Source organism: Hippocampus guttulatus, chromosome 1 (assembly GCF_054856545.1).
Source record: "Hippocampus guttulatus isolate MCC_2025c chromosome 1, RoL_Hgut_1.0, whole genome shotgun sequence".
Classification (NCBI taxonomy): Eukaryota; Metazoa; Chordata; class Actinopteri; order Syngnathiformes; family Syngnathidae; genus Hippocampus; species Hippocampus guttulatus.
In genome coordinates, this window is record NC_141261.1 from 18,292,284 (window position 1) to 18,320,269 (window position 27,986).

The 27,986-nt window shown below is 42.6% G+C and overlaps 2 protein-coding genes across 3 annotated transcripts; one reads left to right on the plus strand and one right to left on the minus strand.

Annotated features, from left to right (window-relative positions):
* The first annotated feature begins 5,679 nt into the window (after positions 1-5,679).
* Positions 5,680-9,362, plus strand: LOC147210753 (mitochondrial glutamate carrier 1-like). Its single transcript, XM_086130599.1, has 9 exons — positions 5,680-5,805; positions 6,501-6,626; positions 7,209-7,264; positions 7,769-7,859; positions 7,946-8,064; positions 8,484-8,679; positions 8,758-8,915; positions 8,997-9,072; positions 9,182-9,362. Exons 1-9 carry the CDS (start codon positions 5,783-5,785, stop codon positions 9,339-9,341), a joined length of 1,005 nt encoding a protein of 334 aa, XP_085986725.1. The 5' UTR covers positions 5,680-5,782; the 3' UTR covers positions 9,342-9,362.
* A 1,194-nt stretch (positions 9,363-10,556) lies between these two features.
* Positions 10,557-23,152, minus strand: LOC147210754 (tetraspanin-2-like). Of its 2 annotated transcripts, XM_086116080.1 has the most exons (9): positions 22,843-23,152; positions 17,117-17,219; positions 14,325-14,422; positions 14,169-14,243; positions 13,999-14,082; positions 13,475-13,531; positions 12,297-12,380; positions 12,095-12,208; positions 10,557-11,928 (listed from the first exon to the last, which is right to left on the minus strand). In XM_086116080.1, exons 1-8 carry the CDS (start codon positions 22,909-22,911, stop codon positions 12,143-12,145), a joined length of 636 nt encoding a protein of 211 aa, XP_085972206.1. In that variant the 5' UTR covers positions 22,912-23,152; the 3' UTR covers positions 10,557-11,928; positions 12,095-12,142. The 2 variants fall into 2 exon arrangements, with proteins under 2 accessions (XP_085972206.1, XP_085972199.1); XM_086116073.1 differs by having other exon boundaries at positions 14,169-14,422.
* Positions 23,153-27,986: the final 4,834 nt, after the last annotated feature.

The following is a 27,986-nucleotide window of genomic DNA, read 5'->3' on the forward strand; positions in this document are numbered from 1 at the left end:
TAGGAGTTATGTGCTCCCTCTTACGAGTACCAGTCAAGAGGCGAGCAGCAGCATTCTGGACCAACTGGAGACGCTTGATGGAGGATTGGCTGACCCCAAAATAAAGTGCATTGCAGTAATCGAGCCGGGATATGTCGAAGGCATGAATTACTGTCTCAAGGTGCTCATGAGAAAGGAGAGGTTTTTTTTGCCAGCTGTCTAAGATGAAAGAAGCTGGATTTAACAATGGCACCAATTTGCCGGTCAAGTTTAAAATCACTGTCCAGTTTAAGACCCAAGTTTGAGACTGTTGACTTAAGATAAAGAGACAGGGGGCCCAAGTCTACAGGATGGGATGTTCAAGGGCCACTGGGACCAAACAGTATCACCTCTGTCTTCTTTTCATTGAAATTCAAAAAATGTTGTACCATCCAGGTTTTGATTTCTTCCAGGCAGGATAAAAGTGGCCTTAATGAGAAAGCGTCTTTTTTGCTCAGTGGGACATAGATAGATCTATCTATCTATCTATCTATCTATCTATCTATCTATCTATCTATCTATCTATCTATCTATCTCTGTCCGTCCGTCCGTCCGTCCATCCATCCATCCATCCATCCATCCATCCATCTATCTATCTATCTATCTATCTATCTATCTATCTATCTATCTATCTATCTATCTATCTCTGTCCGTCCGTCCGTCCGTCCATCCATCCATCCATCCATCCATCTATCCCAAATAAGTCATGCTACCATCATAGCAGCAGTAGCTAATGTTGGCTTGCCTGCAGTTCTAATGCTAGCCCAGTTTTGCTTGCGATGTTATTTTGTTGAGCCTGAATATACGTTGACTATCACTACTTCGCACTTTCAAAATTGCAAGCCATTATTGAGCTGAGTCTACATTCAAATCTTACCAGTGGTTTTTAAACTGCAACTTCCTCTTTAATTAGTGTAGTATAAGTCTGCATGCATGCTGCAATATCGAATGACTTTCATTTTTCATGCATACTATAAAATCTTGTGAACACTCATAATTTTGTATTTAATAAAATAAATACATTTTAAAAAATCCCAGATCGAGGGGGCTATTATGCAAGGGGCCTAGAGTTTTTCTCAGTGTCTTTGGTACATTTCTCAGATCAGAATTGAATGACTTTCTCAAACCTATAGTGGTCCAATTTTCACATCATTGGCCATGCAGCATGTATCTTATTTTGGTATAAAGTACATGATCACAGCACATGCACACACACGCACGCACACACACACATGCTCACCGGCACTCTGGTGATTTTACTGGACAGTGTCCCGCTTCCGTTTGACAGAAGCTCTCCTTTCCTCTTGCCAGCCCTCTTTCTCCCCTTCTGTCACCCACGAGCATACCTCATCGGTTCACTGCTTGTGCACTCTGCTTTTCCTCCTTCTTTGCTATCACTTCTTTCAACCTTTTCAAGTTGGCTTCTTTTCTCATATTTCATGGTCTCCCCTCATGACCTGCCACAGGCCTTCATTCAGAGCAAGTGTTGACCTCACACTGATAGTTGTCTTGATGATGACCAAAATCACTTGAGTTCTTACGTCATTAGCTATGGTATTGTAATGCCAAAAACAATGCTTTCAGGCATTCCATGTTTTCTTTTTGATCTAGTAGTCACATGATATACCTTTCATGGTACCAAGTGTTCAAAAGTACAAGAAATTGAAGAAAACACAGCAGTCTAATCTATTTTTTTTAATGACCGGGTTCACCAACTCCCACATTGAGAGATAAATAATATGGTGATATAGAATGGTTTGTCTCCCATGCCTAATGTAGCATAGGAGAGTTGGCCTTAATTGGCATAGCTATATTTGAGTTGTAATGTAGGGCGACCGATGCCTGCTTGACTTCAGCACTAGTTTGGGACACATTAGAACACCTTTCAAATCAAACACCAGTCTTTTAAATAAAAATCACATTCAAAGGAGGAAGCTTGTTTTTATTTAATAGCATATACTCTATTTCTAATCGGACCTAGGTCAACTCAAATTCTGTCGTCTTCCACATTGTGGTTGTCATTAGTTGCCTGATGCTTAGCTTGACATACGATATCACCTGAAGCAATCTTATGAATTACAAATACAGAAAGAAGGCTTTCAGTGCTGACAGCTTTTCAGTCAACAGTCAGCTGTTTATAGTCACACTTTCCCAGACAAGGTCCACAATTAATGTACTTTTCCCACACGTTAAGGTGGGTTATCTTACATCACGCACAGACACATGCGCAGATGAATTGAACAAATGAATCATGTATGAATTTATGGCAGTGCGCATGATTATGTGAATGCCTCCCATGTGCTCGGTACTCAATTAAGTATATCGGAGCATCTCAAATTTGGGGCCAGTTGGCTCATGTTGTATGATCTTTTGCTTCATGTAATGTAACACACTCGACTGTGATAAGTGAGTCCAATGGAGAAAAATTAAAATCCTGTCACCGGTAACTGGCAACTGGTAAACTGTCTCCCCCAACTGGGCTGATTATTTTGGAGAGATTTGTTTAGATTAATTTGGAGGCCCTGAGGACTTTAGGGGTCTGTGTGAAAGAGGTGAATGGTGTACAGTGTACACCAGTGGGGCCCAAACACCAGTCCCGGGACGGGTCCCGGCCCGTTTGGGACCAGGTCGCACAGAGACAGACCTGCAAACTGTGTTGTGAGCAAAGTTAATCCATCAGACGAGCGGAAACGTGCACGACTCTGGCCAATCGGAGTCATTCTAACATTGGTTTGCAAGTTGAAATAAACAGAATCCGCCAATAAATGAAAGCCGAAACAATTAACATAAAGTAATTGTAACAAATTGACCAAACGTACTTCTAAACGCGACGGGCAGCCATGACTTCCGAAGATGAAGCTATTTTGACAAGAGAGTTCCTCCCCTGGCGGGATCTCGAATACGACGTGGAGGAGAAAGCTGTTGTGCGTCATAGGTCGTCACAAAGAAGACGTATGAAACCCGTTGAATCATTTGAACTAATAGCAAAAATGCGAGCGGAGTTTGAACAACCTGCCCACGTAAACATGAGCAGTTTTGTCGCTAATAACTAGCCGGCAGCCATCAATCGAGTCCCATTTAGAAAAAACAATGATGATGACGCCGCAGGTAGGATCGAAATTAAAAAATATATATTATGTTTACATTATAAGGCGTATTTATTATTCCTAATTGGTCCATTACTTAGTAGTTATTGTATTTTATTCTACATTTGTTGTGCAGAAGAATAACACTGTTCGAAATTAATGAATGTTAATAAAATGTTGAATTACTCAATAATTATCTTTGTTGTCAGTAGCAGTGCCGTAAAAATGGCAATATAAAAGCAATGAAAAAAATGGTTGGAGGTTCGTGAACAGCATGTACTTGTCTCAACTGATTCGTGACACAAAAAGAGGTTGGGGACCACTGGTGTACACAGCTCAAAATGAGGTAAAATAATAAGAAACATTCTGTGGCGTGGAATATTCAAATTAAGAGGTGGACAAGAATGTGGGAGGAAAGGTGTGACGGTCTCCAGATTCCAAGGGTTATTAATAAGACTCTCCTCAAGGACTACAGCAATGATTTGGGTCAAACTGTATCCTTTTCCCCATGAGAAGTCCCAAAAAAGGGCCCCAAAAACCTTGGTGAGCTTCAGCCCTAGAACAAAACTCCTGAATACATTTCATTCCTGTTTAACAGGATATACTTTTTTCTTTACTTTTCCAATAACTCGTTTGTGGCACTATCTACTAGAGCAAAGCAAAGTGCTGGTGATGCAAGTCAGCCTGGATGCCTTCATTTAAAAATGACAATAAAATATACCCACGAGGCATCATGTTTAATTCCAAGCAAGCTGTGACAGGTGGCCTTCTCATCTTCCACCTGTTCTTCTGAATCTTGACACCACTTTTATGACAAGGAGTTAGTATAAGGGACTTCCGTTAACATTTTCTCTTCTGTTTGGGCAATATTTTTAGATTACAGCCACCCGAAGAGAATTAAACCGACTGGTGTGGTCAACTTGATTCTCACTCAAGTGCTGTCGAGATTGTCTTTTTCTGCCATCTGGTGGCTCAAATAGGCCTGCCACAATGCTTTCATTCTGTGAATGTTGGAACGTTTTCACTGAGCTGCATTATGAAGTACAACATGTAAGCAACTCGGCAGTATATTAACTATATATTAGGGTACTTTACCTCATTTACCAATATATTGGAATAGGTTACCATGGGCAGTATATGTATGACAGGCAAATAGTAAACTTATTACCTGATTAAATTTCTATTGCAGGCGTTGGTTTAGAAAAAAATCTTTGAGCTCACAGAAATGTGTTACTATATGATCAGTTTGGAACAGTGTTGAAAAACCTAATTGGTAATTGAAGTGAGATAAGCTAGTCAGGTCATTGTACATTAAGTGAAGCTTCGCTCTACCAAACTTCAGACAACAAAGTGTATGCAGGAAAGTGGTTAAGATTCCACGATTGTCTGTGTCTCATGTGTTGTCTTGTGTTATTTGGTCATTTTTTTGTTAACTTTTCTTTTGATGGCGGCGCGGACACCCGCAGCGGCTCCTCTTGTTTCTTGTTTTATGTTGAGAGGGAAGAAATTTCATCTGTGCTGTATGTTGTACAGCACATTTGACAATAAAGTTGTATCCAATCCAATTCAATCCAATCCAAAGCTACTCACGAGAGAAATGTAGCAAGCTAAACTAGCGCAGCTAGATCAAAGTAAATAATGAACAATTTTTTAACTATACTTTTTTGGGTATGAATGAACACCAAATTCGAACAACTTAACTAAATAGTGTGTACTTAATAAACATTATGTTGTAGCTGCAGACGTGGCCATCGGTCTTAATGAATTAGAGCTTTTTTTTATAACGTGAATTTAATTCACAAGAAGTGCACACCTCTTTCACCTCCTCTGCCATTGTCTCCAATCGTGCACTTTCCATCTCGTTCTGCTGCATTATCAGACTACTCATGATCATCTTTTCTTCTACTGCATGCAGAGGGCATCTAGGTCCATGACGTCAAAGAGATGAGATGCATGGGAGGTTTAGAACAGCCTGTGGTAATGTCGTTTCTGTGGACATGAGAGTAGCTTCAGAAGCTATGTAATGTTAAAGTGACAATATTAGTTATGATCACATTATTCAGAAATGTAGTTAATCTCGTAATGCTGGTTCTTGTAGCACGGTTACTCGCCAAAACATTCACCTCTGGATGCAGCACAAATTTGTTGGAGACTACTGTTAGTTTCTTGTCCTGGATATGAAATGTCTTCTCAATATTACGCCAGGCACATATTGGCTGTTCTTTCCTTCATTCAGTGTGGCAGTGGTTAAAATTTATAAGGAGAAAATGACACCTGCGGTTCATCTGGCACTCTTGTCATGGGCCTGCTTTCGCTTGATGATTACGTTCACTTCTTAGAATAGAATTGTTGATAAGACATTTTAATATTGCTTTAAAATAGGAGACTCTGATTTTATGTCAAGAAAAGTATTTCCGCGGCTAAGTGACGCATCCCTGACAACTTTTCTGATTGTGGTTTGCTTTTGGCAGGCTAGTGACTATCCAGGCTCCATTTCCTGGCTAGCATGACAGGGGCGAAGGAATGATGTGAGTGGATCTATCCCTGGAGGCGCTCTGTTGGAGTTGTCTATATATACAACCCATTGCCACTCTTTGCTCTTTGCCTTGCTCTGGACGCCTCTCTGGGACGCTCGGCTACTCGTTGTTGTGCTTTTGCACCCATAACAACCCAAAACCATGGTCCACCTGCAAGAGATGAGGTAGGAGGAAAATACTTTTTTGTCACTGTTTTTTTTAAATCTGTCAAGTTAATTGTGCTTAGCTTTTGTTGCAATTTTGCAAACTCACCACAGTGAGTAATACTGAATATAATGCAAGTACAATGTAACCACAAATTATCACAGCCATTTTCCCAGTGGTTGTTCTCATTTGTTCATTAGATGATGCTAACTAACAGTGTCAAACCTTAGTCCATACACACAGGGGATATAAAAAGGCTAGACAGCCCTGTTTGTGATACAAAAGACGAGACCAAGATGAATAAATAATTTCATATCTCATGATCTCAAAATAACCTAATCTCAACCTATAACTTGTGCAACGTGACTGATTTTTGCCATGTACGTGTGTGTGTGTGTGTGTATATATATATACATGTGTGTGTGTGTGTATATACACATACACACATACACACACACACACGCCACACACTATGATTGGCTGAAAGACATCTGGGATAACATTCCCCAACATGCCCATGACCCTTGTGAGGATAACGTGGTTCAGATGATGGATGGATGGATGTGTACGTGTGTGTGTGTGACGTGTGTGTCTCTCTCTCTCTCTCTCTCTCTCTCTCTCTCTCTCTCTCTCTCTCTCTCTCTCTCCCTATCTCTCTCTCTCTCTCTGCAATGATTGCCATGTGAATTGTGTGTTTGCCTTCTCCTGAGTTCAGCTTGCCAGCCAAATTTATTAATGGAGGAATTGCTGGCATGGTTGGAGTCACCTGTGTATTCCCAGTTGACCTGGCCAAGACACGCCTGCAAAATCAACGAAGCGGGCATCAACTGTACAGGAATATGTAAGAACCATCTTATCATGAATACATAAACACACACACACACACACACACACACACATTTATTTTTGATGTTGCTACCAACAGGTGGATCTCATATTGTATGTGTTGTTATTTCTGTACTGTAATTAAATTCAAAATGTGAAACTCCTATACCATTCACGTGCTTTAAAAACAAATGAAATGTTTTTTAAAAGGCCAATTACAGACACATTCTTTAAAGAAAATGTGTTTTGGATTCTTTTTTCTGTTGAGTTTTGGTATCTAAGCATAAAACCTCCAAATTATGGAAAATAAGATCATGAAATATTTCACTCTGTGTGTAAACAAAATACATGATTTATGATTCTCACACTTTGAATTTATTACTGAAATGAATTGTTTTTTTCAAAACATTCCCTTTTTTTGAGATCTGCCTGTACTGTGTATTGGTAATGTGGCCCTCGGTGGTTTGGGTAATATTTTCATCTCTGCTTTAATTTTCCAGTCAAGTCAGCTCAAGGAAGCGTGAAATGAAAATAATCAAATCTAATCTAATCAACTCTCAGAGCATCACTGAAATTAATACATGTTTTTTTCTGCTAGGATGGACTGTCTTATAAAGACGGTAAAATCCGAGGGTTACTTTGGCATGTATAGAGGTAAGCTTCATTTAATTGTTCATGCGTCTGATTGGTGAAAATAATCAGTACACTTAAGTCATTATAATTAGCATGATGAATACATCTTTGACCTTGAGTTTGTTTGGGCTACCTTTATACTGAGGAGCAATGTTTTCATCACAAATTTTCTACAGTATTCTGTACATGTCCAACATGTTTTTTGTCAAGTTAGAGTGCAGCTGTCATTTATTGACATGTCAGTAAATTCCAGATAAGGGGTCAGATCATGGTTCCACTTGGGTGGTGTACAGTAAAGCTTCAGTGTGAAAACATTCAAGAGCAGAGATGACATATTAAATCAAAAAAGATGTGTACAGTAAAAAAAATGTTGACACATTTAAACTGCCTCAGGTCATGCCAGTGTGACATCAACCTCCAATTTAACAGGGGTGTGTTGACTTTTTCTAACAACTGTTTATCAAAAGTGTTTTTATTGACCTTTTTTTTGCAAATGATCCTAACTTCATAAAATCCGCGTTGTAGGCGCTGCGGTCAATCTCACCCTCGTGACTCCTGAGAAGGCCATTAAACTCGCCGCCAACGACTTCTTTCGCCACCAGCTAAGCAAAGATGGGTGAGTTGTGCAACAGAGAAGGACTGGATCCCACTTCCCCAGCAACGTTTTGGTTTAAACTGATTTCTTTGCGCATGTTTCGTCAGCGGTAAACTGCCGGTGTTTAAGGAGATGTTGGCAGGATGCTGTGCGGGAATGTGCCAGGTGATTGTCACCACGCCCATGGAGATGCTCAAGATCCAGCTCCAGGACGCCGGAAGGCTCGGTGAGGTTGTCACTAATTACAATTTTAAAAAAAATATTTAGAAATCTTTTTGGGTCGGTGCCTTTGCAGTATTTTTCCTCCATTTTTCACCTGTTTGTCGTGAAAAACCCCATATTGTTATCAGCATTTTTAAAAAAAGAATTTTTGGGTTTACATTTGTATGTAGTTATTTCTTTTCACCCTACACTGCATTTTAGTGGCCGTCAATTTCGCGCAGATTTTCGCTTGTTGGCCTCAAGTCAGTAACATCGCACATGCTTAAGTGTAGAAAAACAAAGACTCTCCCAACTTCCATTACATACTGTAAATTCTTTCCATTTCAAAAACGCGGCGGCGGTGGTGGTACCTCATCGATGAAAGGAGGAGGGAGAAGAAACTATATATTCTACAATTTGATGAAGTAACTCTGCTTCCACCAGCGGCACAGCAGCGGGTGATGCCCAGTGTGGTAACAACTCTAAAGATGAGTGGGACCAGTGCTGTCCTTAGTCGTTCCTACAACGTAAGCCCTGCACCTCAGCTCAGGACAGTGTCAGCCACACAGATCACCAGGGACTTGCTGAAGACTAAAGGTGTCACAGGGTTGTACAGAGGACTTGGGGCCACATTAATGCGGTGAGACTGCGTTTTCGGCACACTTGAACCTGGCTCCCCTTCTTTGATACCAAACATGTTTGTTTGTCGCCTCTTTAGGGACATTCCCTTCTCAGTCATCTATTTCCCTCTTTTTGCACACTTGCACCAACTTGGTCGGCATTCTCCGGAAAACCCATCAGTGCCCTTCTATTGGTCCTTTGTTTCTGGATGCTTGGCTGGATCCTTTGCAGCCGTGGCTGTCAGCCCTTGTGATGGTCAGTGTTTGTCGTTTAAAGAAATGAGGCCGCACAGCAAGGCAAACTAAGATTGATTGCATTCCTTGCCGTCTTGTTTAGTGGTCAAAACAAGACTACAATCCCTGAAGAAGGGAACGAACGAGGAAACTTACAATGGAGTGTTCGACTGTGTCAGGTAAACGGGGGCGTATATGTTGCTTTCAGAAGGAGTCGAATCCTGATTAATGTCACACATTGTTACGCCAAAAAGTAAAATGAAATATTTGTATTTCCTTTTATTGCAGAAAAATTATGAGGAAAGAGGGTCCCTCTGCTTTTCTCAAGGGGGCCAGTTGCCGGGCCTTTGTCATCGCCCCTCTCTTTGGCATCGCCCAGGTCGTGTACTTTGTAGGAGTTGGAGAAATGCTGCTTGGTTGCACACCTTACAGCATCTATTCTCCATAGACAGGTTGACATTATCCTGCATCCTGTTCATAAAGGGGATAAGAGGTTAGGATCCAAATTTGGATGGGGCGAGATGCCTGCTCGCATGTGGAGCTGGACAAAAGTCAAGTGTCCTCTGTTGGAAAACTGTGCTCGCCAACCCAATTCCGTAATAAGACACGCGACATGTCAGCAAAAAGATTTAGAAGCTTTGCCCAAATGCAAGCCACTTGCCCGCTGACCCACTTTCTCTTTGACGCGTGACTTCTCTATTCATTATTGTGAGCCAACTCCATTGCACTCACACCGTGATGAAAATTAGGAATGATGCCATTGTAAATATGCCTTGTAGATAAATTTGATATTTTCGCAAAAATGAGGGAAAAAAAATGGAACCAATTTTGAAAAACTTGAACTGAGAGTCTGTTGCCATCTCAAAAATTGGTCCAAAAACTTTTTTGACCACAAAATAACTGGTTTCATTATGTTTACATTCATTTTACAATTATACGTGTAAATGCGGAATAATAAATTCTGATTCACGATTCACTGATGCACCGCATGTGCTTTGTTTTGGACGAGACAAACTTTCAGATGCAACCTTACCCCAAAGTGCACCCAGCACTGGCGTGGACACATTTGTGGCCGTGGAAATGCTCATGCTGCACTGTTGGGAGTAATTCTACCCAAGGTGATCCTGGGGCCTCTGTAACATCATTCACATAAGTCGAGTGTTCAGCTGTCTTTTCTACTCTAGTTAGTACACTACCTTCTCAACTGAGGGGATATGCGATACCGTTATTCATTCCATCATACAGGAAATTCGAACTATTGAGGGAATCACACACTTCCCTGTACACATTTTAAAACGTGAGAGCCATTTCGCCTCATGCCAAATGATACCAAGAGGGTTTCCTCAAACCAACGGGGTCATGTTGAAATATAACTCCTCTTCACTCTTCGGTGTCAATGTTTGAACCAATGTTTATCAGGCAATTTTCAACAGTGAACAGACTTGGTTTAACCCTTTCATGCACCCTGTAATCTGATAACATGATAAGCTGTCTGTAGTAACCGCTGTCCCTGAAATGTTGAATATTTAAAATGTGCCCGTTTGCAGACTTACTTTGGCCAAACCTGAAGAGCAGAATGCCATGATCTGAGAACAATAATCAAAATGCAGAACATATAAAAACAAATATACCTCACAGTCATGGAATAAAGAGAAGGAACCCGTTTAAAACTTAAGACGCTTTATTTAACTTCAAACACCAACTGTGTCGACCTGAGAAGCCCAAAATGATGTTCCCTACAAAGGGGGCCGATCAACTACATCTTCACTTCCACGATCACATGACCCATTACGTTTGTCCGTATAGTATGTCACTCTTGTATCATAAGCCTCGAATCATCACATCCCATCGCTCGTGTTGCTACTAAAATAATAAGTAACATTCAGGTATGTCCCACTTTGCTTGATTACTTATATAATCAAAAAGTTTTAAAACACATTTTCCTCTGACAAAGAGGCGAAGGAGACACAGTTGAGTGACACAACTAACACAACACCAATCAAAAGTCGAATGACTCATACGTGCTACTGGTTGAAAACATGAGTTAATTAAATGCAGTCCAACGTCACAATCGTATGTACATCTACGCTCTACATCCAGACAGCACATTGTCACTAAAATTGCTTGTCATTGATAAAAGGCACATTATAAAGGCTGATTTTTGGCCATATGGATTATTTCCTATACAAGTATGACCGAATCAGCCACAAAAAGTGTACAGCTACAAAAAACAAAACCAGTCGGATATTTACATAATGGAGCGCATAGTAACAGAATAAGAACCAATCATGAAAATGTTTGAAAAGCACAGAGGAAACAAATAGGCCAATTTTCTACTAGTCTTGGAGGAGTAGATTTCTCAACCCTGGTGCAATTTATCAATTTAACCGGCTTATGTTTTTGTTTAGCCTGAAAGACAGGGTCACATGATTGAGAACTCTTGGACTTGCTTGACGGTCCAGATTTTACAGAGATTGTAAGAGAGAAGGGTGCCAATAATTCGATATTTATGGCGCTTGGTTAAATCTCCAACCAAACGAGTTCATGTCATTCTCACCATAATTTTTAAAAAAAATAATCTATAAGAAATGTTTTAATTGTATTGCAGACACAGTTTAGTCTCTGTCTAAAAATAATTAAAAAAAAAACAGATAAAAATTTGGTTAATCATAAAGGAGAAAATAAAACAGGATATAAGGATCAAACAAAATCACGCTATACCCAAAAGAACAATGCCTAAAATTAGCATCAAACATAGGATTCAATATGAAATAACGTAATCATGTATCCCTCATGGCAAATTTGCTTCAATTTAGCATAATCATGTTGGACAAACCAAGCTAGTCGCTATCTACAGCCTTATGTTTGAATCAATAAAGATACAAAATAAGCATGTCCTGCCAAAATGGAAACCTACTGCTTCTCTTCCTGAGACCTTACAGATGTTTACGGTCAATGGCTGTGAAACAAACTTCCTGAAAGTATGTGGGATGAAATTCATTTGCGGTTGTCGAATGTCCGCGGGGGAAGACAATCTGAAAGTTAAGAAGGGGTTTAGATTATTGCATGTGATGGGATGGGCCAAGTCACATCATCCTGTTGGGACGTTGTGAAATAAAAGACAGAGAATATCAAAGGGAGATCCATTGGAAGCAGCTGGAATCTTGAGATGCTCCCACTATCACTCGGCAGATGACATACCGGTATGTGAAATGAGTGTGCGTCAAGGCTGGTCACTGCTGGGCTCGTTCAGATGACCTCCCTACTGTTACGTACTGCGCAGCAGAGCACCATGCTGAAGATCATCCCGATGATCTGTTTGAGGAAAAAAAAAATCAGCTTTTTAAAAAAAATAACAGAGCTGCACGTGACCTTTTGCAACGGTTCTCAAAAGCCAACTCACCATGACCCCAGCGATGCCGATGCCAACGTAGCCAATGATGTACAGTTTACTGTTGAAGAAATCCTTGATAGCTGTCTCACAGTCCTGCATAATGTACATGATGATACAATGACTATGTGCAATATAAGTGAAAACTATCGCCCAGTACAAGAGAAATACAACGATGCCTTGAGATTTGAGTTGAACTTGTTCTGTCACTGTTGTCGTAACTATCATTGAAATGAATTGAAATGTCGTGACGCCGTTCCAGCCACTTGCCCCCCCCCCCCCCCCTCCATCCCTAACCCCCCACACAACAAATATGTTTTTGGGGCTAAGAACAATAGTACTCTAGTAATGACATGGAAATGTAAAATGTTAAACCGTTTTTTTTTGCCACATTGGTTGCTTCAATTCAATGGACATTGTGCTGCTCCTTTTGATGTGCACACCTTGGCCAATGGGGGGTAGTATAATACAGAGATGCAAATGAATTAGTCTTCTCGAACTGACTCAGTAAGCTGCAGTAATAGTAATTTTTTTGTAAAGGAATACTAATGTAACGTTAGTCATTTTTCATAACGGATAAAGAATATATGCCTAACGGACGTAAACATGGGGGCGATCCTCAGTAAAATGCATTAGTCATTTTTGGAGGATTAAAAACATCTTCCTATGAGTGTTGATGTATTGTCTGCCTAAGTGCGTTGCTGCACGGTTTGTGTTCACCATGCCCATGCTATTCCTGAGCCAGTCAATTAAGGTTTGCATTGTTTGTTAGCATTAAGCTAAATGGATGTATCTTACCCAAAACAGTTTTTTTTTAAAAAAATACACATGAAATTCTCTTTGGTTAATGTTTGACAGTAAACTCTGACCAATAGTGGCAAAACAGTTTGGAGCCTGTTTTTGAAGAATTGCCCATTATTTACCAAACTGTTGCTTCATGTGAAGTCAGTTGAGAAGAGTTCGCCACCACCATAGAGCTTGTATTTCAAATTTTCCCTCACAACCACAGTAAAAATCCTGAAAAACTCATAAGCCACGTCAGTCGTACCTCAAGGCATCATTGCGTTTAAAATACAGAGATTCAAATATTGTGTCTAATCATGTACAGTCTCTGCATGATGCTGTGTACAAAAAAAGGTGTAGGGTGTGTATTAGCTCCACATTTTTATATCAAAAGAATATAAGCTTACCTTTGTTCCCGGTTCTTGATCTGGACAGTTCTTACCGAGTGTCCCACAACAGCTCAGCTAAAAATGCAAAGCAAAATTTTTGCACTCATTCAATAAGTATTCAGACACAGGAGCAAAAGGCTTATTTATTTATTTATTTATTTATTTATTTATTTATTTATTTATTTATTTATTTATTTATTACAAAATGTCATCATTTCAGACTCGCTTTAAATAAATGAAATGATTTAACTTAATTAAATAAAAGCAGTCCAAAACAACTTTTTTTTTTAAAGTAAATAATATCGTACTGGAGTAACTTTCACTGTTATTATTATTGCTTTTGCATTTGACATGGAGCAAGGCCTCTCGAAAACAAAATGAAATGAAACACTCACTGCTAGTGCTAGCATATTTACAATTACTGTGTTGCAATCTCAAAAACAACAGCTGTAAAAAAAAAAGTTAATTCAATTAACTATACTGTATTTCAAATGATATGTATGGATAGTAAGAAACAAGACATTTTATTTTTTCCAACTTACTACTTTCTGGTATGAGATGATCAGTGTGCTGTTGTTATTTTCATTGTAGGTCGTGGCATAGAAGTTTTGAACATCTTCGATAATCTATCAAGAGAGAAAGTGTTTTTCAGGACAGGCACGTGTACACCACAAAAGGTACAAGATAGCCAGGTTATGACTTTTTAATGTACCTTGTCTTTGTTTAAGAAACCAAACACGCCGGCTGCCACCTCAGCCCCAAAGATGATCAATAGACAGGCAAAGAACTGGAAGAGATCCACACATACAAACAATAATTCAACATTGGTATCTGTTGAGTCAAGCTCGGATGTTACATTTGCACTCACTGAACCCAGCAGACATTGAGATTCTCGAACGGCTCCACAGCAGCCAAAGAAACCCACCAGCATCACCAGACTGCCAGCTCCTATCAGGATATACACACCTGCAACAATAGGAAAAACTTACTTCACTTCTTGTGTTTAGGCCTACTTAGATTGCTGATCATTTTGTGTTTCCGTTCTTTACTGTGAAATGATGTGATGAATTCCTTATGACGAATCCCAAAACCCTAACATCTGTATTCAAAGCATGCGTGTTCAAAAGGGGAAACTAACTAAAGATTTCCTGTTAATTCAGCCATTTCGATTTTTCACCAGCAGGGGGCAGCATAAAGATAAGACTGCCGATTGAAATTGTCAAGACAACATTCGCAGTGCCCTTAGAGACGAAGTTGTTCTTCTCTGGTGCAGTGGGGTGTTGCTCGGCTACTCTCCTGGAGGCCCCAGGTGATGAGGGCTCAGGTGGCAACGAGACAACTTTACAGAAGCACAATAACTGAGTTGGATGTATTGTTGTTCTACTCAGAAGGGAGACTTGAGTTATTTTTGTGTGCGATTGCAACCACGGGAACACACACAAAAGACTGCCTACGCTTGAACTTTTCGTGTCAACTACTGTACATGAGAAACTCATATCTAATTTTGTGAGAGAGTCTTATTTTCTCGGGAACAGGGTCGTGCAACTGGCGGCCCAAAACACATCTCAATGGATTCTAATGGGCCACAAAAAACAAAAATCTGGTTTTCATTAAATTCGCTAAGTGCATACAAGGACAGGTGATTGAAATGTAACATGGGATCATTTAACATGTTTGGAAACTTACACCTCTGTCAAATATACTCAGCACATGTTATAATTTGATATGTTGGCGTGCGATGTCTCCCCCGGGTTTCCAGGGGAAACAAAGAATCCAGTTCGTGATCTGATTTTACAAAACTGCAAGCGTTGAAGCCATGGCAGAGCGTTGGACTCTTGTGTCGTCTCCATTTATATAAACGCTGAGTGATCTGTTGAAATAAATACTATTGTCACTTCTGAGACTGTAGCTGGCTTGTCCTTCCAACACCTCTCTTCGAAAGCTCTGACCACTCTTGTTACATCTGCTTGAACAGCTCACTCTGCGCTTTGCTGATTTGAAATGTTCTGTTCTGAAGGCCAGACACTGGTGCTTGCCGATGACAAAATCACACGGATGTTAGGAATGATCCAGACTGTGACTGTTGAAAGTAGTTCACCTCAGACGCTGCACTCATGAATTTATAAGACAACAGCTGATGATGAATGTCTGAATGTCTCCAATATGATGCACATGATTCATGAAATACGTTATTGGTTACAATACTTTTTTTTTTCTTCCAAATGTTCCATTTTGCAGCATGTCATGTCATTTGACATTATTGTTTGACTCATCGCTGTGGTTTAGTACAGCTCCAATGCTAAATCCAGGTTCATCTCTGTGCACTATGCTCATTTCCAAGTATTTCAGAAGCTTGGAAAAATGATGTACAATGTCGCTTTGGAAAGGGCATACATAACTACAGTATAGGAGTGAAAGAAGGCCCATGTGAATATTTTTCCGTTGTACCCAAGATTAGTGCACATGCGGCTTTTGTGTGTGGTCACTGAGCGTTTGACAACAAGACGGTGGAATATCCCGAATGATGTCGTTCTTTAGCCGAGTGTAGTACGGAAATATGTCAATGGCAATTTTAAGCCCCTTTCCAGACGGAGAATGAGAAGAGAGCCACGTGGCTCACTTTGCGACCAGTATTTAGGGAAAACATAAACGTGATAGCTGTAGTAAGATAGCTTGCTCCATTGTCAGGATCGGCAAATGGAACGGAACAATAAAAACAAAAACAAAAAAATTCGTTAGATGTGTCATTTGGACATAGATTGGAGAATGCAGTGGGGCATACACTGTTTACAAGTTTGTCCAGATCTGAGCAGCCATCAAGCTAATTTTTTGCATTGAATTGTGTTTAAAAAATTGAGTTATGGGTGGTGTAATGTGACAAATTACAAGATGCATCCGTTTTGTCGATAGAAGAAGGCAATTCCGATTTTTTTGTCCATATGTGCACTGCATCAGATTTTATTTATTTTTTAAATGCAAACAGTACAATTCAGATTTCTTTTTTTCAAATCCAACTGTTGAATGTGTATATAACCCCAACCATAAGAAGAAAACACATTAAAAAAACGGAATTGTAGGGCTCAGCTGAACAGTTTAAAGTTGGAATGGTTTGAATCTCTCAAAGAATGTGGAAATTAGAGGAGAAAAACCAAATTAAATTTGCCTTTTATTTTGGTGTATACACACAAACACACACACACACACACATATATACTGTATATATAGTATATATATATATATATATATACTGTATATATATAAACACTGACCCCAGAGAGATCAGCACAATATCCATTAAATTGAGGCAAAAAATGTAACAAAACTTAATTCTGTCCATTTTGGTATGTCGTAAGTGTGCTATATTTTAATGTCATGTACAATATCATAGAGTGCTATTTTTCATATTGTTTTTTAAAAAATAAATATCAAATTATTATTTGAAGGCAGGTTGACACAGATTAATTATGTTTTTATTCATTTCAATGGGGCAAAACTATTTAAGATACAATTGTTTTGAGTTACAAGCACGATTATGGAATAAATTAAACTCGTATGTCACCACTGTAATCATAACAAAGGCTGAGTTTGGCTTTTGGTTCACCGAGATGTGAGAGGTCAGCAACATACAAAACGCAACTACTCAGGCGCTGTGGTACCTACCAATGAAGTATGTGTCTGGGGCCTTATCACCGTTGAGCAGGGACACAGTTTCCGGGTCAAAACGTAACCACAGTCCCACTGCCAGAACAAAGGATCCCATCAACTGTTGATGGATGGAGCAGAAGGATTAGGATCACATCAAGTGCAATGAAACTCAAAACAAAATGCAATCAGTAGAGGCGGACCAATTCGAGTAAAGTGTATTTATCCTTTTTTCGTGAATGATTTTTTTTTTTTTTTACCTGAAAATGCATTGGCAAAGTGCAGAAAACAACAGCTGCAAATGCAATATTAATACAATCAGCAAATGAAATAACATCAAGGAAAAACACATCAGCAGTCTTAAGGTAATTGGGGAAGGATAGCTTTGTTTCAACGACAGTCTTAGAAAGGAAAGAAAGAGCGCATGTTTTCTTCTTAACAGACGACTTGTTCTTTTGCGCTGCCTAATTGTGGTTTTCCACCAAAATAAAGCAGATGATGACAGGAAGTTTCCAGACGCCCCTCCACCCTTTGCACTTAAGCAGTCGTATAGACAAGTGTAATTTTGGTGTGGGCAAAATTAAATGATGACCTAACAGCAGGATCGAGGATTTGTCAGATACATGGCCTGCGGTTTTGACCAACAGATTTCATTCCGAAGAGCGTTTACAGCACCACCTCTGGCTTTTCAGTTGGCTGTGTGCAGCAGTGGGGCACCTTGAGCTAAAGCAGGCCCTCCTGTTTGTTTGGAAAAGTGGTTTCATGCTGCTCACATTTTCCTTCATTCGGTATATGTTGAAGAAAAGCCTTCTCCACAAAGTGCGAAACCTTTCTGGACAAGCCAGATGTCAAAGTGCTCATGTGAGACTGGAGGTGCTGTTGAGAGAGTCCCGACAGTGCTGGCTGCTACCCTGACACATCAATACAAACAGCCAGCAAAGGCTCAAGAAGCTCTTTGAGGATTATCCAGTCTCACAACATGTTTATGCGCACAGAGAACAAGATGAGGGATATTAAGCGGTAATCGTCACATGGTGTGTCTGCGTCGTATATCACAGAAATTCTCTTGACATGCCGTATGAAGACTATTTTCTGTGTAGTCTGTACACCAAAGGTGTCCAATCTTGGTCCTCGAGGGAACCCTGTGCAGCATGTTTTAGATGTTTCCCTCCTCAAACACACCTGATTCAAATGATCTGGGTCATTATTGGGTTTTTCAAAGCTTCCTGATGAGCTGATCATTTGTGTCATGTGTGTTGGATGAAGGCGACATCTAAAATATGCTGCATAGAAGTGGACAGAGGTTCTTTGTTATCCCTTTTACTTGTTGCAATCCACAGTCAACATGACATTTGAAATACGTGCCATGGGGAAGAAGCACTGCGCTAATGAATACCATCTCAGGACACCAAGAAATCTCATCAACCCCCTCACTACGACCGTATTTTCCACACTAGAAGGCGCACTGGATTATGAGGCGCACCTTCAATGAATGGCATGTTTTGTAATTTTTTTTCTTACATCAGGCGCACCGCATGCTCAACCCGTATTGTTTTGTGTTTTTTGTTATTGTAAAGTGTCCTTGGGTGTCTTGAAAGGCGCTTATAAATAAAATCTATTATTATTATTATTATTATTATAAGACGCAATCTACAATGCATCCACCAGATGGCGCTACGCTCAAGGAAACGCCAACAGAACGATCAGATGTCAGTTCACTTAACCAACAGCAAGTTATAACATTGACTCGTTAACGTTGACCTCTGTTGCCACTGCTCTATTTCCGTGCTCAACTGCGTAACCGATCGCCTTAAGTTTGAACTCTGCGTTGTCAGTATGTCTCGAGCAAGGAGCCATTTTGGAGTCGAACTATTACCGTAATGACCATACACAAGGCACATCGGATTTTAAGGCGCGCTGTGAGCTTTTAAGAAAATGGAAGGCTTTTAGGTGTGCCTTTTAGCGCGGAAAATGCGGTAATATCCCACTGCTTTACCCCCCCCCCCCCCTTTCATCCCCCAAACACCTTTTTGGTCTTGAATCATCACCCTTCCTGACACCAGACACACCCTTCCCCTCCCACGCCTCTCATCCAAATCTCTCCACCCGCCCCCTGACTTTCCTCCATGTACCCCCCCCCCCCCCCCCCCCCCCACCTTGTCCCACGCCCTCCCACCCCGTCTCCCCCAGAGAACAAAGACCCACTGTCTTCAAGTGACTATAGGGTTTGGCGCACAAAAGGAGGGAAAGTGTCAAACACAATGAGATAATAAAATAGTGACAGGAGGGCGTCTGCTATACACACACACACACACACACACACACACACACACACACACACACACACACACACACACACACACACACACACACACACACACGACAGATGCTGCCTGTAACTATATGCGTAGCAACATTTAATATGAGCTAACGCTAATTGTATGTGTGGCTCATTCTGGAAGTTGATTTGAATCTGTTGAAGTTTAAATAGCTCTTTGATGGTGTACAGGCGACTTTTAAAACAGTGCAGTTCAATGGTGTTTTCGTGAGTGGAATTTCCATGAGAGCATGCAGAACAGACACATGGATGTGGTCTCACTCATGGACAGTGTGTGGAATTATTTTTTTTTTAAGTATTGACTGTAAAATAAAGCGAAATGAAATAGATGAATGTATGAAAACAGACTGCGTTGAAAGAGAGTTCATTTTGAGTGAATGTGTCATGGTTTGGGTGTGGTAGAGTAGGACCCTAAAAAGCAGGGAGGCAGGAGGAGCAGGGTGGGCTGAACAAAACATGAACAAAACATATTTGCAGTAGTACTCCGGAAAAACTCAAGTGTACAAACAAAGTCATGAAAACCACAAGAAACCAAAGTAACAAACAAACAAGAGACCTATGACAGGAGCAGAAACATGACATGAGCACACAGACATAGAATGATCCAACTAAGACTGATAGAACCCAGGGAACTAAATACAAGCAAAGTGACGAGGCAACAAGAAACACCTGGACAAGACCCAAAGGGTTGAAGGAGCTGATTGGTTAAACACGAGGGACAAGGATGACGAGAACAGGCGAAGACAAAACGGGCACGAGGGAACCAAACCAAATGTAGTCTAAACAAAAACATAACAGAATGCTTGGAATAAAGGCATGATCAACTCATGGGCAGAGGGAAAGTGGAAGCAATAACATGCAAGCAGCGGGGAGTGTGGTGGCATTTATCTGTCGGGCTCAAACTTTCCTGGTCACTGTGCATTTTTGTGAAAAGCTGCTCTAAAAAAAGGTGCAGAACACAACCAAAGTAAAGTAAGTGTTCTGTCCCTTTTCAATCAGTTGAGGGGAAAATGTTTCATGACAGGAGTGGCTCCATTTTGAAGTGTAATGAGATTGTTTTAGACAGTAGGGGGTGGCCATCTCAAATTTGGGGAAAATATGTTAATTTCTCGAATGGCTGGTGTATTTCTGGGCTGGTTCTGGTCATCACGGCCACTAGGAGCCACTGGATCCTATCCCAGCTGACTTTGAGCAGTAGGTAGGGTAAACTGAAATGGTTGCCGGACAATTATAAAACATTTATACCTTGAATGGACCTAGAGATGAAAAGAAAATGGCATACCTGCATTCCAACATCATATTTCATGTCTAAGGTTACAAATTTAATCTCTCTCTCTCCATATATATATATATATATACAGTATATATAAATATACATATATACAGTGAGAGAGACAGATAGTTATCTGCCAATGTGGACATTTCAGTTCCTGTTTCCAATGCGGTTGCAGCGGTAAGTGCTGAAATAAGTACATGGTCCTCGATTTTATCCTGCAGTCAGTCACATAGCACTGGCTAGAGGTCGATCAAGCAATAAGGGTATGTCGTTGGCTTGATACTAAAATATATACGAGCTTTTCATAATGTAACTAACTAGTGATTTTTTTTTAGCACAAGATGGTGTCATCACACTGTCTTTTCCTAAGATCTTGCATATTTAGTGAATGACAGCAGTGCAGCCTATCTGTAGCCAAGGCATTGCAGGGCTCCAGACCAACTCTTTATTACTAAGAGCAGAGTGGCCCCTAAACTGAAATTTTACACACACACTATCTTTACTTGCAAAGTACACTAAATATTGAGGTAGTTATGTATCAGCCTAAGATGCTAGACAAAGAACCATTCATTTGTATTAGTGGTATTTGATTGACAGTTGAGTGGGGCGTGGTTTTAGTGCATTCACTGGATGCACACAACGTTTGAGAGGAGAGAAGGGATTTCATGGTTTTGACACCTCATTGTACACACTTCTCTGTGGTGTGTCAGATTTAGAGAACTGCTGTTTGCACTTTACAGGGAATTTAATCGGGTCAATAGGAATTAAAAGCTGAATTTAAATGTCAAAATAATCAAGAAGCCAATTGAAAGCAGGCATCTGTTTTGTATGATCATGTTATTTTGATCATGTTTTGTATTTTGTGATGGTGAGAAAGGAGATTCAAAGTGCATCTTTCTATTGTGCAATGTTTATCTTTTAGATTTCTGGCTCAACTGTGTGACTAAAAAAGGATATGTTGTTGAACTATATGCAGACTGGAAAAGACAGCAAAACATTCCGCTGTGAGCCTTTAAATAGAACAGACAAAATGCACATCATAATGACGGAATAAAGAGAATCGAGGATCTCTGAATTGTAGTGCTCATGAGATGCACTGACCAAGATCATATCTGTGGCGCTGTGATATCAACACACGCACCCACATGACACTGTTATCCTCGCACTGATTTTCTACCATTATCTGGGTCAAGTTCATGCCGGCTGCCCCTCTTTTGCCATGTGAGCGAGTACAGGCACATCAACATCCCTCACAATCTCCCGATGACATTTTTCGCTCTGTGACCCCTCACACTCATCTTCTTCACACTTTCGTCTTCTGGCCGCCGTCATTTATGCTCCTTTTATCTGCACCAGCCACACCCATCTCGCCACAAGATGAATTATTCTATGTGGGTTAGGTTACATCAAATCAAGTGGAGGGGGTTGTTGCTGGTTTTGGGTGCTGAGCGGGCTGTGCTGCTTATCCGGGCTGGAGCAGCAGGCTGAAGTGATGCTATTGTCCCGATGTCACAATGGATCCATTCACACTGAGCCTCACCACAGTCGCTTGCTGGAAAATATCTCCCTCACATACACAGAGAAAAGAAAAGTTCCACTCTGAGAACATTGCTTGGATAAGAAAGGTGTGTGTGTGTGTGGGTGTGTGTGTGTCACGCACCCACATACACACACCTATCATGCCCACCTGACTCTGTTGAGCCTCATTCCAACCACTCAAGGGATTTGTGCTAAAGTAAATGTTCAAGCAGCTTGGGGATGATGCATGTATTTCGACTTTATCAATAATTTCTACATTTTTTTGTCAATGAGGACATGTGACGCCAACTGCTGACTTGGATTTCCTAACTGACCCACAATCTCCCATTATTCATTCATTCTTTCCTTTAGAAAAAAATGAATGCTACTTTTTTCTTCTGTGGAAAATCTGATTTGAGAAGTTAAATAACAACAAAGCTCTGGCTGTCTCTCATAGAGCTACACAGAGGGGAAACCACACAGAGTGACTGCAAAATCAAACACTTAGTCCCACCGCACACCAAGCGGCAGAGAGCTTGCATGTAAACAATCTCAACCACAAATCACAGCTGCACTTGCTGCACCTGCATGCAACCTTCCACGGTCACTTACCCAGAATATGAAGTTGAACACGAACAGAAGATATTTCACACATTTCATCCCTCCTTCTACTTTCCCCATGTCAGCTGGCTTTGCTTTTTATCCACACAAAACGACCTAAGGGAGGGCTGATGGAGTTGGTCCCGTTCAAGATGACATGAATAGTCCCTGCGAGTCAAAACACTTGTGCATCAAGAAGCGCTGTCATGGTAGCCTCTCTCTCTCTCTCTCTCTCTCTCTCTCTCTCTCTCTCTCTCTCTCTCTCTCACACACACACACACACACACACACACACACACACACACACACACACACACACACTCACACACACTTCTTTCCAGACCGCCCCCTTCTATAATAGAAGAGAGAGAGAGGGAGGGACGAGCTGCAGGGGGGACTGCAATGTGGATTTGGCAAATGTTCACAAAGGAGTGGAGGAAAAAAGGCTTTTTCTCATTTCTCCAATGCGCGAAAATAGATTGTTGCTACAGCTGCAATTATTTAAATACATTTCAAACAAATCTGATTGGGGAGGGCAAAAAAAAAACAAAAAACCTCACAGTTTTTCCCCCCCATAAGATAATCCTTTCGGAGCATCCTTGTGTTCTCTATTCTCATGCATGTATGAATATAAATATGCAAAACAGTCTTCTTAATGCTTCAATTTATTTCAAAACAGCATTAATAAAACATCAAAGCACAGGGAAACACACAAAAGAATGGTGCTTATATAGCAGCTGTTTGTATTAAAACACGACCACAGTAATATACTGTACATTTTATTTGACAGAGCAAAAAGCTGAACTGTGAAGTAAAAATTATCAATATAATGGTTCAATCGAGCTAATGAGCAAAAAATTTGACTGACAGCAACATAAGTTTAATTAAGACACTGCCATCAGCTAAAAAGTTTATGATGACACCAATTGTTCCCTCTGTGGTGTTTCAAATAATCAGCACCACCAGGTCCAACATTAAAAAAAAATAAATCACCCCGAGGGAACAAACAGGAGTTCATCTTATCTCTCCGAGAAATGTGGCCATGCTTTGAAAATGTCCTTATCGAGGAACAAAGCCCAGCTGAACCGTGTAGCAGAGGAGGAGTAAAAAAAAGAAAAAAGAAAAAAGAAAAAAAAAGCTGATATATGTACATGTGTGTAATCGTGGACATGAATCTCTTCTGAGTCTCATAAATGTGTGGGGACTCACATCTCAACCTCCTGAAAGTCGAAGATTAGCTTTCATTCGGGAAATTGGGGAGGAAAACAAAACAATGCGGTTTAGTCTGCACCTTGACCAGAATGGTGCCAAAAATGGAAACATGTGTCATTAGAGATCATGTGGACTTGACATCATTGCTCACACGCAGCAGAGCAGTCATCGCTTCGTCCAGCCCATCTATGGTACTAGAGTGCCACCTTCTGGTGATACTGCAATCCCGGATTGATGGCCTGTGCTGAGGCAGAGCTGCCCTGCATCATTGAGAGATGTTGAATAAGGTAAGAGCAAAATGAGCAGAGTGAAAATTACACATTCATCCTTCCCTGTTCAATACTGTTTATCCTCAGATGAGCTGAGTTGAAGCTGATTTATGGTGGGACACCCTGGACTGGTTGCCAGCCAATTGCAGGACCCATAAAGACGAACAACCAGTGACACTCACTATCCCATTGATGGATTATTTTGAGTCTTCAATGGACCTGATATGCATGTTTTTGAAATGTGAGCAGAAGTCCAAGAAAACCAATGCTTGCAGCGGAAGAGCATGCAGTGTTGAAAATTGATGGAGGGATAGACATAGTGTGTATAGACACACAACACTGCTCTGATGCTGGTCAGAATCAAACGGGACATGTATGCATCCTTTCTACGAATGTATTTTTGTTTTAGCCAAATTTGAATATTTGCCAGAGCAGTGATTCCCAACCAGTGTGCTGTGGCAAAAGCGCCTAGCAAGGTGTCGGACCGGATCCCCAAGCCGACCATCCCCATGGGTTATGAAGGAATGCCCACCCTTCAAAATAAAACACCGGGCCCGGCGCATCCACGGTCCAACCTCGGGTGCTGCAGACCCCCTGGACCACCACCGTCGGCCACCGCGCTGCCGTGGACCCTGGCCACGGGGTCGAAGTGCGGGGGCGGGGTTGCGACCCGTCCCCCTCCCTCACGCTACATAGCCCCCAGGATGGCGATTCTCCCCCCCCCCCCCCCTCTTCCCCTCCCCTCTGCCCCATCAACCCGTTTCCCCCCTCTCCCGATCCCCCAACCTCAAGAAGTCCGGCGGCGATGGCGCGGGGTGTCGGGGACAGGCTCAGATGAGGGCCCACGTCCCTAGCTCCACAACCACACGTCGGCGGCCGTGGCACGATGGTCGCTCCCCTTGCGAACTGGTGATGGTGCAGGGGAGAGGCAGCGACCACGGTGGCGGAGCAGGACTCTCTAGTCGCAGCGCTGCTCCCCTCAATCCGAGGAAGGGCCAATAAAAGGCGGCCTAAACACGCCCATCACCGCCATCGATCGGCTGGAGACCCGCCTCCGGCAGATTCATCCTTTATGCGGGCGAAACAAATACAAATATAAAAACCGGACTGCTTTCCTGGAAATCGGCGCTTGGAATGTACGAACCCTGATGGACAATGCAAGAGCAAAGAGACCGGAGCGCAGGACTGCCCTCATCGCCCTTGAGATTCAGAAGCTCGGCCTGGACATTGTGGCCCTCTCCGAGACCCGTCTCCCTGGTGCCGGGCAGCTCGAGGAGCCTCGGCACGGGTACACCTTCTTCTGGAGCGGACGAGCTGTGGAGGAGAGAAGAATTCACGGTGTAGGGTTCTGCGTTAAGTCACGTCTGGTTAGGGATCACAACATCATCCCCGTAAGAACTTCTGAGAGACTCATGTCCATCACCCTACCTCTGTGTCAATCCCAATCCCTTGTCATCATCAGCGCCTACGCACCTACCCTGGACGCCTCGGAGGAGGCGAAGGAGTCCTTCTATGCCGCGCTGCGTGGCCTGATCCTCCGCGTCAACCCCCGGGATAAGCTCTTGGTTCTGGGGGATTTCAATGCGCGGGTGGGCCGGGACCATCAGCTTTGGGGAGGGACTCTGGGGAAGGAAGGCGTTGGCAACTGCAACGAAAATGGAGAACTACTCCTTGGTCTCTGCGCAGAGACGGAGATGGTTATAACCAACACACTGTTTCGGATGGCCAACAAGCACAAGACCACCTGGCAACATCCAAGATCCGGCCACTGGCACCTGATCGATTACGTCCTTACCCGAATCTGCGACCGATCCGACGTCATGGTCACGAGGGCCATCCGCTCCATGGATGACGGATGGTCCGATCACAGGCTGGTAGCCTCAAGACTTAGGCTGAAGATCGCGCCTGCGAAAAGAAGGAAGATCCCCAAGAGGATACGTTTCAATGTTGGGCTGCTGAGGAATCCCCAAGTCCTCGAACAGTACCAGACGTCCCTCGCGGACAAACTGGACACTCAACCTCGGACCCTTCCTGCCACTGTCCACTCAGACTGGGAGCACTTGAAAACTGCGCTCACCAAATCCGCGGAAGAGGTCCTCGGTGTCCAGAAGAGGAGAAATCCCGACTGGTTTGCCGAAAACCTGGAAGAAATTGAGCCACTGATTTCAAGAAAGAGAGAGGCTCGCATTGCATGGCAGAACTGCGTTTCCTCCAAGAGACTTGAAGAAGCCTACCGGACAGCCAAGAGCCAGTCAATGGTGGGTCAACTTTGCCCACCAAATGCAGAGTTCCGCTGACCGTCACGATACCAGATCCTTCTTCGAAGCAACGAGGAAGATCATCGGTCCGGCTCACAGTCCTCCAATGGCTGTGAAGGCAAAGGACGGCACCATCCTGCAGGAAAAGGAGGATACTCACCAGCGATGGAAGGAGCATTTCATGGAGCTCCTGAACCGTCCGACATGCGCAATAGACGGCTTCCTCGATCCTGTCCCCCAGCTCCCCGTGCAACACTGGATGACGGAGCTGCCGACTCTCCGGGAGATCTCCGGAGCCCTGAGGAGGATGAAGAAGAACAAAGCTGCTGGAGTCGACGACATCCCCGTAGAACTTTTACAAGCTGGGGGTGCACATCTCCTCACCCGCCTCCACACCTTCATCCTTCAATGCTGGATCGAGGAGACGGTGCCTGGGGAACTGAAGGACTCCGTCATCGTCACGATATTCAAGAAGGGCGACAAACTCGACTGTGGAAACTATCGTGGAATTTCGCTGCTGTCAACTGCTGGAAAACTCATCTGTCGTATACTGGCCGACCGACTCACCTGTCTCGCTGAGCGGGTTCTTCCGGAGTCCCAGGCGGGCTTCCGTCCAGGAAGGGGAACCCCGGACATGGTGTTCTGCGCCAGACAGCTCCTGGAGAAGTGCCGGGAGCAGCGGAGGGAGTTCCACGCCATCTTTTATGATCTGGCCAAAGCGTTTGATTCTGTGCCCCGAGCAGCACTCTGGAAAGTGCTGGAACGTCAAGGCTGCCCCCCCAAATTCATATCCCTCATCCGGATGTTTTATGACGGCATGAAGGGTTGCGTCCTGACTCAGGGCGAAATGACTCCCCCATTCCCGGTTCGGACCGGAGTCAAACAGGGCTGCACGGTGGCGCCGACGTTGTTCTGCCTCTACATCGCCGCACTCATCCACCACGTCACCCCTGTCCAGGAGCACGGAATCACTCTACGCTACCAAACTGAAGGGTCGCTCTTCAACCTCAGCCGTTTGAGGAGCAGGCGGGGGACCATGGTCACGACCGTCAGCGAACTCCAGTACGCTGATGACAATGCTGCGGTCTCCAACTCCTCCGGGGGCCTCCAGCTCATCGCGGACGGCTTCGCCGTGGCGTACAGGACCTTTGGCCTCTCCGTCAACACCAAAAAGACAAAGACCCTCCACCTGAACCATCGTCCACCCCAAATCTCCATAGACGACGAACCCATCGAGCAGGTCTCGGCGTTCCCTTACCTGGGCAGTATTATCCAGGAGGACGCCGGCCTCACGGAGGACCTCACTTACCGTATGCAGGCAGCCCACACAGCCTTTGGACGCCTCGGTCGTCGGGTCTTCAGGAATCACGCCATTTCCACCAACACGAAGATCATGGTGTATAAGTCTGTCGTCCTC